This window comes from Mustela erminea, chromosome 2 (assembly GCF_009829155.1).
Source record: "Mustela erminea isolate mMusErm1 chromosome 2, mMusErm1.Pri, whole genome shotgun sequence".
Taxonomy (NCBI): Eukaryota; Metazoa; Chordata; class Mammalia; order Carnivora; family Mustelidae; genus Mustela; species Mustela erminea.
Genome location: NC_045615.1, coordinates 152,352,815 through 152,369,764, shown reverse-complemented (window position 1 = coordinate 152,369,764; position 16,950 = coordinate 152,352,815). Strand labels below are relative to the sequence as shown.

Below are 16,950 nucleotides of genomic sequence, written 5' to 3'. Positions count from 1 at the left end.
AATGTAGTAGTGTCTGTAGACTAGGAGATATACACATATATTCACAGGATGATAATAGAATTACAGAGAACAGTTATCCAAGTAGTATCTCAATAGATCTTTTTATCTTGGACCACTATAGTATTTATCATCCAAACTGGGACACTGGAGAATGAGAGGGGGTGTCAGGATAGGAAGCATAAATTGGGATTGTCTCAGACAAACTTGGAGTGTGGCTGCCCTCTTTATGTAATCATTTTGTAGTGATTGAGGTTTGTAATGACACTGTCATGAAGAAAAGATTCATTTATGTTTTTTGTACCACTTTTTTTGAAGTAATAGAAGAAGTAGTTACTCTTACAGAATTTCTTTAGAATAGTTAATGGAGTAGAAAACACTAAACAAATGTATTAGACACTTTATGTGTACGAAATACAATTTAATCCTTCTTGACAGCCCTATAAGTTAGGCGATAATACTCAAGGTTAGAAAATATTGGCTCAGGATCTGTCCCCTCATTAGAGCCTATATTTCTTCAGCACTGTCAAGAAGTTTTGAAATAAGTGAAAATGTTTTCGATGCTGATTTGAAAAAGCTATTAGCTAACCAGAAAACTCTCTTCACTAGAATTGTATTTGTACCTGGAGGTCCTAGATGACTATACTATACTATAATATTGCTAATACAGAAGGGAGAAAGAGTATATATTAAAGCACAGTATTTAAGCTAGTTTTTATGAAAGGAAATTCTACTTTAAGTATTGTTCAATTATTTTAGCTTTCTTTTTTTATAATCTAAACATAGACTTTATATCACCTTAAGTAATAGTTGTCAGATTTCAGTTTTGTCTGTTTGTACCTTTGTGTATCCACCTTTTCTGTTTTGCAGACCTCTCTTGTAAATGTCTGACATATCCCATATTATTTTTTTTTAAAAAGATTTTTATGTATTTGAAAGAGAGAGAGTACAAGTGGGGTGGGGGACAGAGGGAAAGAGATACGCAGATTCCTCACTGAGCAGGGAGCCTGGCAGGGCTGAACTTGATCCCAGGACTCTGGGATCATGACCTGAGCAGAAAGCAGATACTTAAACAACTAAGCCACCCAGGTGCCCCCCCCAATATTATTTTTATTGAATTTCTTTCTCTCTCTCTTTCTTCTTTTTTTCTCTCTCTCTTTCTCTCAACTTCCTTCACTTTCTCATTAGTGGCTGGCTATTTTAAGAAATACAAAGAATCTGACTAAACTGAAGTTATAGGGAAGTTTTTTTTTATTAGTCCTTTACGTAGAATATTAATTCACAAAATTTGAAGGTACAAAATTTTGATTTGTCTTCTTAGGAAAAAACATTATATCAAGAAATTATAGGGGCGCCTGGGTGGGTAAGTGGATAAAAGCCTCTGCCTTTGGCTCAGGTCATGATCCCAGGGTCCTGGGATCGAGCATTGGGCTCTCTGCTCAGCGGGAAGCCTGCTTCCTCCTCTCTCTCTGCCTGCCTCTCTGCCTGTTATCTCTGTCAAATAATAAATAAAATCTTAGAAAAGTATTCTTGAAGGATACTGTTTAATTATAAATGTTAAACATTTATTAAGTACCTGTCAGATTCTTCACATTGATACTCAGATAAATTCTTTATCTAGATTGGTTAGTGAATGTAATGTCTGATTAATTACCAATTTTATTAATTTTTCCATTACTGTCATAACAGATTACCACATACTTAGTGACTTAAAACAACATACATTTATTATCTTACAGTTCTGTGGGTCACAAGTCTGAAATAGATCTTGTTGAGCTAAAATCAATATATTGACAAGGTTGCTTTTCTTTCTGGTGATTCTGGGAGAGAATATGTTTCCTTATCTTTTCCTGCCTCTTGAAGTTGTTTATATCCTTGAGTCATGGTTTCCTTCTTTCATCTTCAAAGCCAGCAATACCAGGTTTCTTAGATTTCCAGATTCTTTTGCCTCTTCTTCCTTTGTCCTGTCATTCTGACCACCACTTTTTTTTTTTTAACATTTTTTTAAAATCTATTTGACAGACAGAGATCACAAGTAGGCAGAGAAGCAGGCAGAGAGAGGAGGAAGCAGACTCCCCGCTGAGCAGAGAGCCCGATGCGGGGCTCGATCCCAGGACCCCGAGATCATGACCCAAGCTGAAGGCAGAGGCTTTAACCCACTGAGCCACCCAGGCGCCCCCTGACCACCACTTTTAAGAACACATATAATTAGATTGGACCAGCCTAAATAACCCAGGGTAATCTCCCAATTTTGAGGTTTATTTAGTCACATATGCAAAGTCTCTTGCTATATAAGATAACATTTTCACAGATTTTGTGGATTAGGGTGAGTACATTTTTGGAAGGATATTATTCTACTAACCATCTCAGTTCAAAGACTAATAATAGGAAAATAACTTAATTCCAAGGATATTCTTACTTTGAAGATATTTTTTCTTTTTTAAAAGGCACTTGACAAATTTGTAATGCCTAAGCTAATGATTTGTGTTGAAGCAGTAGACTTTTCCACTTCTCCTGTCTCTTAGGGTTCTCATACTAGATGATTTATGAAACTAATAAATTCTTCCAAACTTGCTCCTTCTTTAGTTTTCCTATCTTTATAAATGGGGCCATAATAAATTTAGTAGCTCAGGAAAGAAACCTGGATCATCTTTGACTCCTCTTTCCTTCAGCAACCTGTATAAAGTTTGACTTCCATTCTTTTACTTCTCTCCTTTCCTCTTGCTATTCTTCTTGGCCAACTTAGAGTCATTTGTTTCTTAGATTATTTTAGCAGTTTAAGCACATGCCCTCTGTCTTCTCTCCGCTCTCCAGGTTCATCTCCTGGGTTACTTTATAATGAATTTCTTCCAGTTCATGAACATACTGTCTGAACTGTGGGCCTTTTAAAGTGCTGTGACTTTTGCCTAGAAAATTTTTCCTAAATGTACTCTGTCCCCTACCAAACTTTGTACTCAGTTTAAATATCATTTTACTTGATTATTACTCCCTATCCCAGTATGTTCCTATATATGCTCCAATAGCATCCTTTTCGTTTTATCAAACATATAATTACTTGCTAAATTTCCATCTCTCCTTCTGGCAGTTAGACTGAAAGTTTCATGAGAATAGGAACTATATCTGTTCTATTCCTAAAGTATCCCTTAGATCTTAGCCTTAGCAGTTATCTCTATGGGTCCTTGGAATACAGAAGTATTACTTTGTTTTGGGTGAATAATTTTGCAGTTTTTTAAAAGATGTCCCACCTTCAAAATGATACTCCTTTACATGTAAATATGCAAATTTCCCACAGTATTAGAAATGTATTTTTTTTTTTTAATAAAGATTTTATTTATGTATTTGGCAGAGAGGCTAGCAGAGAGAGAAGGGAAGCAGGCTCCCTGCTGAGGAGAGAGCCCGATGCAGGGCTTGATCCCAGGACCGTGGGATCATGACCTGAGCTGAAGGCAGAGACTTTAACCCACTGAGCCACCCAGGCGCCCTAGAAAAGTATCACTTCTAAGTCACCTCTTTTTCTGGCCATTGCTCTACTTAGGACAATATGTCTGCTCAGTTCTGAGTCAGCTCTCTTCACATTACCATCTGTTCATACCTTCTGCATGTGTTCTTGTTTATTAGTTTTGTAAGTTGTCATTCAGTTTTTGATCTTCCCTGATCTGGAATTAGTTTCTAGAATAATTAATTGGTTTGTTTTTGAATTTGTATGATTTCTATGTCGCTGTCTGAATAAGTCTTTCATGATAGTGTTTTCTTCCTCAGATTCTTTTTTTTTTTTTTTTAAAGATTTTATTTATTTATTTGAGGGAGAATAAGTGAGAGAGAGCATGAGAGAGGAGAAGGTCAGAGGGAGAAGCAGACTCCCCAAGGAGCTGGGAGCCGGATGCGGGACTCGATCCTGGAAGTCCGGGATCATGACCTGAGCCAAAGGCAGTTGCTCAACCAACTGAGCCACCCAGGCGCCCTCTTCCTCAGATTCTTTTTCCCTAAATCATTGTTCACACTGATTTTTTTTTTTTTTAAGTTTATTCATGAACATGGGCAATTTTTGTCATCATGAGCACCTCTGATTTGTTAGAACAGTTTCTGAGGGGGCACCTGGGTGGCTCAGTCAGTTAAGCTCCTGCCTTCGGCTCAAGTCATGGACCTGGGGTCCTGGGATTAAGTGCCACATGGAGCTCCTTGCCCAGTGGGGAACCTGCTTTTCCCTCTCTCTCTGCTGATCCCCCTGTTCTCTCTCTCAAATAAATAAATAAATAAATAAAATCTTTATTGAAAAAAATAGTTCCTAAGGATACTTTTGATCAGAGGAAAGAAAAAGGGGGAAATAGAGGAAAAGGAGTTGGAGAAGAGACACAGGGTGGACATATAGGAGGCCTGAAGATGCTGCGCACTGGTGAGGATTCTTGCGGGAATCACTGGTGATTCCTTAAACCCACTCATCAGTAGCAACCATGTTGAAAGTTCTCTGTCTTTGCTTTAGTGTTTTGTAAACTGACCCTTTATTATCTCCTATACCATTCCCTCAGATATGTTCTTCACTGTCAAGATTTTGCTATCTGTTGTGTGTCTCTTCTAATATCTCCCATTCTTATCCCTTCTAGCATATTGGTTGATTCTTGTATTAAGCACAGTATTGGTAAAGTATATTCTTTCCTTTTTCATCAACTTTTTTTGTGCCTGGTTCAGATCATTAAGGCTAATATTTTTCTTTTACTCCTTTTATAAGCATATATCATTCTCTTTGTCTCAAAGTCAGAGTTGCCAAATCCTGTAGCTTATTGTCAAACTGGACTCAGAGAGTTATACTGCTTTAAGGGATCTTGACATAATTTGGCTCGTTTTCTATCTCTCTACTTCTCAATCACATTTGATTGGGAGAATGGCTAAAACAGCAGAACAGTGCTTTTCAAACTTGCATATGCATTTGAATTCCCTGATGATTTTCTTAACATTTTGATTCATAAACTGGGTTAGTAGATCTCAGATGGGACCCAAGATTCTGTCTTTCTTGCATTTTTTTTTTTTTTAAAGATTATTTGAAAGAGAGAAATAGAGGAAGCAGAAAGAGGGGGAGGGACAAGCAGACTCCCCGCTGAGCATGGGCCTGATGCTGGGTTTGAGCTCATGATACTGAGATCATGACCTAAGCTGAAATTGAGAGTTGGGATGTTTAACCAACTGAACCACCTAGGCACCTCAAGATTCTGTATTTCTAAATAGTCTCTCCTAGGTGATGCTGATAGTAGATGATCTGTGAAGTGTAGTTGGCGTATCAAAACTTGGATCCTGTCTAAAATAGCTCATGCTGGAAGTACTTCTGCCAATTCCAGTGCCTGCTGTAACATTGGCTTCACCCTGAATTCTTATTTCAAGCATATGTGCCAAACACAATGTTATATACTACATAAAGTAAAGATGACAAGATGTAGTTTTCATTATAGCCCAATTAAACACTGTCTAATTTCTGATGCTGTACTATTCTGATTCTCCCTATTTTTTGTTTGATTTCCTTCTGTGTCTTTACTAATTACTTTTCCTCATTTAATCTATAAATTTTGGTGATTCTTTCCATATTCCCCAAGTTTAATAGTTTACTCTTTGCTCTTCCTTTATAGTCATACCTTAATAAAATTATTCTTTTGCTTTAGATATCATCTCCATCTGAATTATTTCCCCAAATTTACCTTCTTAGTGAAAGACTGGGCTTGTATTTCCTGTATTTTCAGATTTCAACCTGTATTATGTTCTCCTTTCATCTTTTAAAAAAGTTCTATAGAGTTTCATATTTAATTATGTGATTATATATAATACCTGCTTAGTCTTATATACTGTTATGTAGTTTATTTAGTCCATGAGTGTTTCCTATTTGATATGAGTGTAATTCCTTCTTTGGACTAGCAGTCTTTGTCTCAGTTACTTAATAAAATGGTTTCTTGATTTATTTGATGATCAAGAAAATTTTCCATTCTGTCTACTCACACCTAATATTTTAAACTTGTTTCTTTTTTCTTTTTTCTTTTTTTTTAAAGATTTTATTTATGTATTTGTCAGAGAGAGTGAGCACAGGCAGACAGAGTGGCAGGCAGAGGCAGAGGCAGAGGCAGAGGGAGAAGCAGACTCCCTGCTGAGCAAGGAGCCCGATGTGGGACTTGATCCCAGGACACTGGGATCATGACCTGAGCCAAAGGCAGCCGCCCAACCAACTATGCCACCCAGGCATCCCTAAACCTATTTCTGAGAAAAAGAAATTTTCCATTTTGGTGATTGTGCCCTTCTTAACTGTAATATTTGTATTGAAATATTGTGTATTTCTCTGATTTTTCTGGTTGTCAGCCACAAAAAACAAAACTACAATTGATTTCACCCTTCTATTAGATTCTTTTCTTACCTATTTGTCCTGGTAGTGAAATGTGGTTACTATTGACACCAAACATTTTCATCAGCTATGTATTACTTGCCATATTTATTGTTTATTTTCATTCTCTTTTCTCTTTTTAAATTCTGTTTACAAAAATAATGTTTTTCCTACATATAAGAATATCTCTTTATTGAAACCTCACTTTAAAATCTCCTCCTTCAAAAATTAGATTGACAAAATAATGACTTAATTCAAAACAGAAAAGAAGTAGTTACTTTTCTTTTTAACTTGACATTGGTAAGTAGTTTGAAGAAGCCATATATTTTTCCTTTTCAGAGTGTACCATTTTTTTTGGCTCAGAAGTGTATGGTATCAAGCAATGTGAAAAGTTTATATTTAACTGACAGAAACAGATCTTATTGAGAAGATTTGGCTTTAAAAAAAAAAGGATGAAAGAAGCCCACAGAATAAATTTAAGACATAATTGATAGTTTTTTTTAACGTATTGTGATTTTCTGAAAACTCTTTGGTTTCATAGATTGTAAATTGTTTTTTATGTTTTTTTTTAAATTAGGAAGCAAGAAAAACAGCACCAATGTTCCTTATACAGAGAATCAGAAAAAAAATAAGGAATATAAAAAGAAACTTTTTCCCAGTGGGTCCAAAAAGAATAAACTTGTACCTGACGAAGTGACTTCAACTATTACAAGAAGTCGAAGAATTTCTAGGCGTCCATCTAATTGGTGGGTGGTAAAGTCTGATCAGAGTAAGTATTTTATTTAAATGATGTTCATTGAGAGCTCTAAAAAGTCATTCTGTAAGAGGCTTTATGTTTGATTTATGCTCCCATTTTCCACAGAAAATCTAATGAGGATGAAGTTAAATTGGGTTGTTAATAGAAATATCAGATCAGTTAAGTGTCAAGATATTAGCTCTACTCTACACTATAGTCTAGATATAGGGCATATAACTGGGAAAACAAACCCCCTGCTCTCATGGGACTTACATTTGAGTGGAGGAAGACGAGCAATATAAGTGTATAAGTCATGCAGTGATAGGCATTAAGGAAAAATAAAGCAGATAAAAGATAGAGATGAGAAGTAGATGGCAGAAAGTAGGCATGGATAAGAAGATAGAATAGTGTTTTTATAAAAGGTAGTGATAAGAGTCCATTTTGATTTTTCATAGCATATATCTCAGAAAAATGAAGAGGGGAACCGTACAGATAACATGGTGTGTAACATTTCAGACCAAGAGAATGTTATTTGAATATATTTGTAAAGGTGCTAATGGAGCATACTTGGCTGTTTGAGGAATTCAGGAAGGCCAGTCTGGCTAAAGATGAGTAAGCCAGGAGAGATCAAGTCAGAGAGGGAGGCTGTGATAGACAGTTTAGATGCAGTGTATTGGAAGACTACTGAAATATTTTAAGTAAGATTTTAATCAAGTCAAAGTGACTTGATTGAGTCCTCTTTTAAAAGAATTATTCTTTTTTTTTTAATATTAAGACATTTTAAAAAAAGATTTTGTTTATTCATTGAGAGTGAGAGAGACTGCTAGTGGGGTGAGGGTCAGAGGGAGAAGCAGACTCCCCATTGAGCAGGGAGCTTGACACAGGGGCTAGATCCTGAGGCTCCGGGATCATAACCTGAGCCAAAGGCAGATGCTCAACCAATTGATCCACCCAGGCACACCTAAAATAATTATTTTTACTGCTAGATAGAGAGGAAACTAGGGCATGGACACTAAGAGATTGTTGGAGGGAAGAGAAGAAAAGTAGTTGGATTTGGTATTAACAGATTGGAGTTAGAGAGAATCAGGAGTCTAGGATGACTCAGATTTTTTTTTTTTCCTGAACAAATAGAATAAGGGAGCTCTACTATTTACTGAGATGAGGGAAAAGTATGAAAGAAGCAGATTTGGGAAGGATGTCAAGACTTCAGGTTGTAAGAAATTAATTAGATATCAAAGTAGGTACATTGAGAAAGTAGCCTGGTAAATGAGTTTAAAGTTAGGGGGAAAGATTTGGGAGGACATATAAATAGGGACTTACCAGTATATGGATGATATTTAAGGACTACCTGAAATCAGGACTACCTAAAATCACCTAGTGATAGACTAAACCTAGAGAAGAAAGAAAGCTCAGGTCTGAGAACTGGGAGACTCCAGTTCTAGGAGTCAAGATGGGAAGGAAGATCCACCAAAAGAAACTAAACAGGAACATTTAGTAAGGTTAAAGAAAATGAAGTGAACTTAGGGTTAGGAAAGCAAAGTAATGAAAGCATTTTAAGGATTGAGTGATGAGCTCATTTAAAATACTGCTGATGGCTTGAGGTAGATGAGAGTTAAGGACTGATAATATAATTTTGGCTACATGGAGGTTGTAGGTCACTTGGATAGAAATGGTTTCTGTGGAATGATCAGATCAAAAGCCTGATTCAAGTGGTTTCAAGAGTAGGAGGTGAGGAAGGAAAGATAGTAAGATAAGGGAGGTTAAAGATGGGTCGAGGGTAGGGGTGTGTGTGTGTGTGTGTGTGATCTACAAGATGTTATATTGGTTTATCTGCTCATTTAAAATAGCTTCATAGAACGTGGAGAAAGGAGAACCCTCTTGTACTAATGTGGGAATGCAAACTGGTGCAGCCAGTATGGAAAACAGTATGGAGGTTCCTCAAAAAGTTAAAAATACTGTGATCCAGCAATTCTACTACTAGGTATTTACCCAGTATAGAAATACTAATTCAGAGGGATACATGCACCCTGATGTTTATAGCAGCATTATCTACAGTAGCCAAGTTATGGCAACAGCCCAAGTCTCCATCAGTGGATGAATGGATAAAGAATATGTGGTATATGTATACACAACAGACTATTACTCAGCCATAAAAAAAAGTGAAATCTTGTCATCTGCAATGACATGGATGGATCTAGAGTGCATTATGTTAGGTGAAATATGTCAGTTGGAAAGACAAATGCCATATGATTTCACTCATACACGGAATTTAAACAAAACAAATGAGCAAAGGGGAAAAACAGAGATAGGCAAACCAAGAAACAGACTCTTAATTATAGAGAACAAACTTACAAGAAGGAAGGTTGGTAGAGAGACAGGTTAAATATGTGATGGGGATTAAGGAGTGCGCCTGTCGTGATGAGCACTGGGTGATGTATGGAAGTGTTGAATCACTATATTGTACACTTGAACTAATATATTGTATATTAACTAGCTGGATTTTTAAAAATTTTTTATTTTTTTAAAGATTCCATTTATTTATTTGAGAGTGAGAGAGAGCACAAGCAGGGGGTAGGGGAAGAGGGAGAAGCAGGCTCCCTGCTGGGCAGGAAGCCCCATCTGGGGCTCTGTCCCAGGACTCTGGGATCATGACCTGCGATGAAGGCAGATGCTTAACTGACTGAGCCACCCAGGTGCCCCCTACTAAATAAAAACTTTAAAAAGACTCTCGAGTGAAAAAAACAAAAACCCCAACCTCCTAGAAAGTTAGAGCATAAATATAGGATGGCAGTCCTTGAAGGAGGACTCCTTACCCTTGAAGGGGGTAAGGAGGGGGCTGTTTTGCAGTACACAGATGGAAGTAGGTTGGTTGAATTGATGGTGAGAAGATGAATATGTACTCCTGAGTTTTTTGTTTTCTCAGTGAAGTAGTAAGCAGGACCATCAAGTGAAAGTGATGTGAGATCAGTGATAATGGAAGTCTGAAGTTTCTTTACAGCAAGAGGATAGATACAAAGCAAAATCAGAGAAAAAGTACATGGGCAAAGTCTGAAGGAGTCCTCTCTCAAAGGATTCATACCAGAGGCACTTAGTTCTTTTGGCAACAAATACTTATGATAGATGTATGAAATGTTATCTATTAGGGAAGCTCATTAGAGATTTAGTACCCAAGATTTTTACTGAGGTGGTTACTTAGGCACCTTCTACCTAGCAAGTACTAAAATTCCAGACTCCCTGAAGGAAAGAAAGTATTTGACATAAATCATATTTCTTTCAAAGCAGTTTAGGCACACTAACCCACATTTATCAGTTAGGAAATGATGGGAACCCTCCAAAATTAAAGTTCCCAAATGCTAGCCAAGAACTAACTTTGCAAGCAGGTCTTTCTAAGGATAACATTCTTAGGTCTGCTATGCCAACTTCTTTCTGTACAGTATGAAACATTCATTGTTTTGGAACATTTTTGATCTTTTAAAGGTGGTTAATCGTGAAAAGATGGTAGATGATAAGATAACATTTACATATACAGATACTATTGACTTTGCGGTATTTAGGTCAACAAGTGAGAGTAGAACAAATATGGCACTACATATGAGGCCTTGTGAATTTTTGAATCATTGGGTTCCTTGATTGATAGTAGAAAGAAATATTATGTTGCAGCCTTCCTTGAATTTGGGACTTAGATCTGAGTTTAAATTATGATTTCTCAACTTTGGGCAAGATATTTTGTTCAGTTTCTTATTCTGTAACGTGATTACAAATCCTTCTACTTCATTATAAGGACTTAGGCATGTAGTTACTATATAAAATATTATCTACTACTGTTACTGCTCTGAGGAACTCACCTTTCTGCTCCAGGTAACTGAAACTGTACTATAGCAGATGAGTGTGTAAATACACAGGTAAATAAAAATCTTAAAAAGCCTGGATAATTTTTCTAGAACTCTGAGACTTACCAAAAAACTTCTGTAGCAGTTTTAAAACCGATGTTGAGTTTCTAATCAAGTAGGGAGTCACAAAAATGGAAGAATGCTATAGATCTCAAAGTTAAAACAATCCTTCATCTGCTAGAAAAAGAAAGTCTGAGGCTCAAAAAAGCAGCATCACTTGCAACCTAAGGTGATAGACTTTTGTGCTAGAGCTGGAAAACAGTAGAACCCAGGTTTCCTGACTGTTGATGCATTTTTAATTTCCCTAATAAGCAACCATGCTGCCTAAAGTAGATGTTTGGCCGAAACTGCTTTTTCATGTATATTGAGAAACATTTATGGAGTGCCCACTGTGAGGCAGGAATGGTGTTAGGGCCAGTACTAGAGTGAGGCAAGTGAGTAACATAGAATGAGAAATTTGAGGAGGCATTTAGTCTCAGGGTTGTGTGAGTCCAGGTTCAGTCCCTGTATGACTCTCTGAAAGTGAGCACCTTTTCAAATTACCTACCCTAGTTAAATTTTTTTTTAAAAGAGTTAATTAATTAATTAATTAATTAATTAATTTGACACAGAGAGACACAGCGAGAGAGGGAACACAAACAAGGGGACTAGGAGAGGGAAAGCAGGGAGCTCGATGCGGGGCTCGATCCCAGGTCCCTGGAATTGGGACCTGAGCCAAAGGTAGATGCTTAATGACTGAGCCACCCAGGTGCCCCCATTTGTTGTTGTTGTTGTTTTTTAAAGATTTTATTTATTTGACAGACAGAGATCACAAGTAGGCAGAGAGGCAGGCATAGAGAGAGAGAGGGGGGAGCAGGCTCCCTGCTGAGCAGAGAGCCTGATGTGGGGCTTGATCCCAGAACTCTGGGATCATGACCTGAGCTGAAGGCAGAGGCTTTAACCCACTGAGCCACCCAGGCACCTCATGTTTTGTTTTGTTTTTAATGGTGAAAACTTTTAAGGTATAGTCTTTGGTATTCATTTTGTAATATCTGCATATATAAAATTATTACATTATGTACCCTCAACTTACACAGTGTTATATTTCAGTTATATCTCAGTGGACTGGAAAAAATTGCTTCACCATGGTCCTGGCCCTGGTGTTAGCTATTGAGAATATGAAGATAGGTAAAAGCAATATTGGTCTCAAGGAATTGTCAGTCTGCTGGAAGAGAAAGATAAGTAAACAGTTAGATGGGTGATAAATATTTTTAAAGGGTTGAGAGAGAGCTACTTAATTTAGGTATGGGAATTAGGGAAAGATTTCTGAAGGATGAGTTAGGAATCAACGGAGTGACTAGGTGGGGTGAGGAGGAAGGACGGAATGTTTCTAGTAGAGCAGCACGTACACAGATCTGGAGCTGAGAGTTTAACCTTTTAAAAATTGTTCTGTCAGGGGCGCCGGGGTGGCTCAGTGGCTTAAAGCCTGCCTTCCGCTCAGGTCGTGATCCCAGGGTCCTGGGATCAAGACACAAATAGTACTCTCTGCTCAGCGGGGAGCCCGCTTCATTACCCCGCCGCCCCCACTGCCTGCCTCTCTGCCTGCTTGTGATCTTTGTCTGTCAAATAAATAAATAAACTCTTTAAAAAAAAAGTTTTGTCAGAGTTATTTGGAGGGCTTGTTAAAACACAGATTACTGGGCTCTTCTCAGACCTTCTGATTTAGTCTGCCTAAAGCAAAGCCAGAGAATTTGCATTTGAAACAAATTCTCAAGTGATGCTGATCCTTCTGGTCTAAGGACCAATTTTTTAAGAACCAGTTCTTTAGAGACAAGCAGGTAGTTCAGTATTGCTGGGTTTTGGTTTATTTGGAGGAGAATGTTGAAAATTTGAATTAATGAAGTGTAGAAGTAAATTATTGAAAATAGTTATAATCACTAAAAGATTTTAGCAAGGTTGTCATTATCCAACTTGTGTTTTCCTAAGATGATTCTTGAAGCAGTGTGAAGAATGGATTGAAGAACAGCAAAGCTAGAGAAAGGGAGACTAAGAGGAGCTTTAATAGCCCAGTTAAATGCTGAAGGTCAGTGATAGGCCGGAGAACTTGAAAGAAGTGGATTTGAGAGGTATTAAGAATGTAGAAATGACAGGATTAGGGGATTTGGTTGTGGATAGGGACAGGAGTCTTGGATGACTCAGATTTCTGATGTAGGTATTTGGGTAAATTGTTATACTTTTCATTAAGATAGGAACTAAAACCAAAAGGTCAGATTTGCGGAAGAGTGGTAGGTGAATATTATGATACTAGCATCTACATAGTAATTAAAGTTCAGAGTAGCAGGGTCCGTCAAAGTAGGTATCCAGAGTGAGAAGCTGGAGCTGGAAGCTTGGGAAATAATAGGATCTTAAGGATGGCCGAAGGAGTAGTGGGGAGAGACACAAAGGGTGGTTTTGGAAGCTTGTGATAAATTTAAAGGGGTTGAAAAGCTGCAGTTTATGAATTTAATTTGAAAACAAACATAGCCTTTGAAACTGGCGTGTGTGTTTATGTGTAAATAAATAATGTTGTCAGTGAGCCGGATAATCTGGGTAAACATTATGCTAACTTTAGGTTATCATTGAATCCTTCAGGTCTTCTTTATAGCAATTCTCCAAGAAGAAATGAATTGTCAGTGTGTCACAACAGTAGACGAAAACCTACTGAAAAGTCAAATCAATCAACTAAAAACATTGAGGAAAAAACTATTCCATTTAAAGGGCAGAAGAGTACTACTTCGGGCAGCTCAAGAGCACAGGAGTTTTTAAACGCTAAAGATTCTGGAAGAATTATTGACCATGATGAAATTTCCAGTTGTTCCCAGAATGAGTCATTGGAAAATGATAAGGAAGACCTGGCTAAGAAGAAAAATCTTCTTAGGTATACAATATAGTTAGGTATACAACATAGTTATTTTTGGTGTTCAGCATTTAATAGTTGGTCAGTGTCAATTAATCATTTATGCGGAAACAGTATTAGCATAAAGGGCTCTGCAGTCTGCAAAGGTGGTTGTAAATCCAGACGCAACTGTTAGTTGGAGGATGCCCTAGGGCAAGGTAGTAATCTGAATTTGTTTCCTCATATTAAAATGGGAATAATATAAGGAATGTGGGTGTGAGTGATATATATATATGTATTTTATTAACATATTATTTGCCCGAGGGGTACAGGTCTCTGAATCATCAGGCTTACGCATTTCACAGCAGTGAGTGATGTATTTAATAAGTATTATTATCATCACTTAAGAGTTGCTTTTTTTAAAAAAGTGGTAAAGACATAAAATTTACCATTTTAGTCATTTTATTTATTTATTTTTTAAAAGATTTTATTTATTTATTTGACAGAGATCACAAGTAGGCAGAGAGGCAGGCAGAGAGAGAGGAGGAAGCAGGCTCCCTGCTGAGCAGAGAGCTCAATGTGGGACTCAATCCCAGGACCCTGAGATCATGACCTGAGCCGAAGGCAGCGGCTTAACCCACTGAGCCACCCAGGCGCCCTATGTTTTAATTTCAGTATAATTAGCCATCTTAGTCATTTTTAAGAAAAAAAGCTTGTATTTATTTATTTGAGAGAGAAGAGACAGCGCATGAGCAGGGGAGAGGAGCAGAGGGAGAGAGAGAAGCAGGAGCAGGCTCCCTGTTGATCAGGAAGCCCAAGGCAGACCTCAGTCGCTGGACCCTGGGATCATGACCTGAGCCAAAAGCAGAAGCTTAACCAACTCAGGCACCTCTTAGTCATTTTTTTTTTAATTTTTTTTGTTAAGATTTTATTTATTTATTTGACAGAGAGAAATTACAAGTACACTGAGAGGCAGGCAGAGAGAGAGAGAAGGAAGCAGGCTCCCCGCTGAGCAGAGAGCCCGATGCGGGACTCGATCCCAGGACCCTGAGATCATGACCTGAGCCGAAGGCAGCGGCTTAACCCACTGAGCCACCCAGGCGCCCCCTCTTAGTCATTTTTAATGTATAGTTTGATTAGCTTCCTTTTAAGTGAGGTTAATGTGATTTCAATAATTAGGAATACATCTAATATTTCTCTTATCCCGGTGCGCCTGGGTGGCTCAGTGGGTTAAAGCCTCTGCCTTTGGCTCAGGTCATGATCCCAGGGTCCTGGGATCAAGCCCTATGTCAGGCTCTCTGCTCGGCGGGGAGCCTGCTTCCTCCTCTCTTTGCCTGCCTCTGCCTATTTGTCACCTCTGTCTGTCAAATAAATAAATAAAATCTTAAAAAAAAAAACCAAAAAACTTCTCTTATCCCTAAGGTGGTAATAGTTAACATACTTTGAGTGCTTATTATGTGCCAAGTATGCTCCAGTATTACTGGGAGCTTTCAATGAATTTTCATCAATTCTAACAACCTAGTGGGTTAAGTGTTGTTCTTGCATATTTTTGCTTATTGATGTAGTATTTATTCTTTCATTTACTCAACAAATAATACATGTATGTGAGAAACTGCAAGGAGTTAGGGATGTATGGAAATAAATTATAGTGCCCTAAAATGTAGTAGTGTATGTCATTGTAGTACAGAAAAAAAATCCCATACACATTCTCTTTAACTCTTTCACAGCATTTCCATGCTACTTTCCAGGTTTATAAAATATTTCAGGTTTACAAAAAAAAAAAGGAACACCTGATTCCCCCCATGATCTCACTTAAGAAATAAAATATTATAGTGACTATTAAAATCCCATTTGTATGTTTGCTGAGCCCATTCTTTCCCTCGTTAGCAGTAGCCTATATACTGAATTTGGTAGTCAACATTCTCGTGGATGTTTTTATACTTTTCCTGTGTGTGCATGTATATATGAACAGCATGTGGTATGGTTTTAAAAGTTTATAAAAATGGTTTTTATTGGTATACACATCCTTCTGTGACTTGCTTTTCCCCCCACAGTTCATTTGAATCTCAATAATCTCAATAATCATTGAGATTATTCTTGTTGATAAGTGATTTATTTTTATTCCTTTATAAAGAGTGGAGGTTGGTAAATTTTTCTTAAAGGGTCAGATAGTAAATATTTTAGGCTTTGCTGGCCAAAAGGCAAAATAGAAACAGATATGTCTATAGTTAAATAATCCTGTAAGATGTAACCTTTGAAAAATATACAAACCATTCTTAGCTCTCAGTATATATATAAAAAACAAGTGGCTGGTTGAATTTATAGTTAACACCTTATGTGGTTATATGAAAATACTCAGTTTCTCTCTCTTTTTTAGTACTTCATTCCTTTTTATTGCAAATAATACACCACTTTTTAATCCATTCATTAAAGGGTGAGTATTTGGGTGGTTTCCAGTGTTGCTGTTATTTTTTTAAATGATAATAACTTTTATTTATTTCCAGATGCTTCTCTTCCCTTCTAATATAATTAACATAGTGTTATATTTTCAATTGTACAGTGTTTTTAGTCTCTTGATAATTTTTCACTGTGAAAAACAATTTTTTTTTTAAAGGATTTTATTTGAGAGAGTGAGCAAGAGAGCAAGCATGAGCACGGGGGAGGGGTAGAGGGAGAAGTAGACTGACTCCCCACTGAGCAGGGACCCCCCCCCCCCAGTGCAGGACTTGATTCCAGGACCCTGGTTACAGCCCAAGCCAAAGGCAGATACTTAACCTACTGAACCATGCAGGCATGTTGAAAAACGATTTTTGAATGGGCATTTTAGATGTTTCCTTGTGCAAGAAAGAGATTTCTTGTAGTATATATATAAGAAGTAGAATTGCTGAATTTTAGGGTTTACTTGCCTAAATACTGCTGCATCACTCTCCAAATTGGTTGGGCTGATTTATAACAAGGTGTGAGAGTTCTTTTTTATTTTTTTTTAATTCATTTGAGAGAGAGAGAGAGCCAGTGAGCGAGAGCATGAGCAAGGGGGAGGGGTCAGAGGGAGAGGGAGAAGCAGACTCTGCACTGAGCAGGGAGTCCAATGCAAGACTTGATCCCAGGACCCTGAGAT

At 37.5% G+C, this 16,950-nt stretch overlaps 1 protein-coding gene across 2 annotated transcripts in view; it reads left to right on the top strand.

Moving 5' to 3' along the window:
- The window catches only part of CENPC (centromere protein C), a 99,419-nt gene that overhangs the window by 45,798 nt on the left and 36,671 nt on the right, over positions 1-16,950 (top strand). For both annotated transcript variants that reach the window (XM_032334454.1, XM_032334455.1), the window contains exons 9-10: positions 6,930-7,121; positions 13,589-13,874. In XM_032334454.1, coding sequence (XP_032190345.1) covers positions 6,930-7,121; positions 13,589-13,874 — 478 coding nt within the window. The remainder of the gene's footprint in view (positions 1-6,929; positions 7,122-13,588; positions 13,875-16,950) is intronic.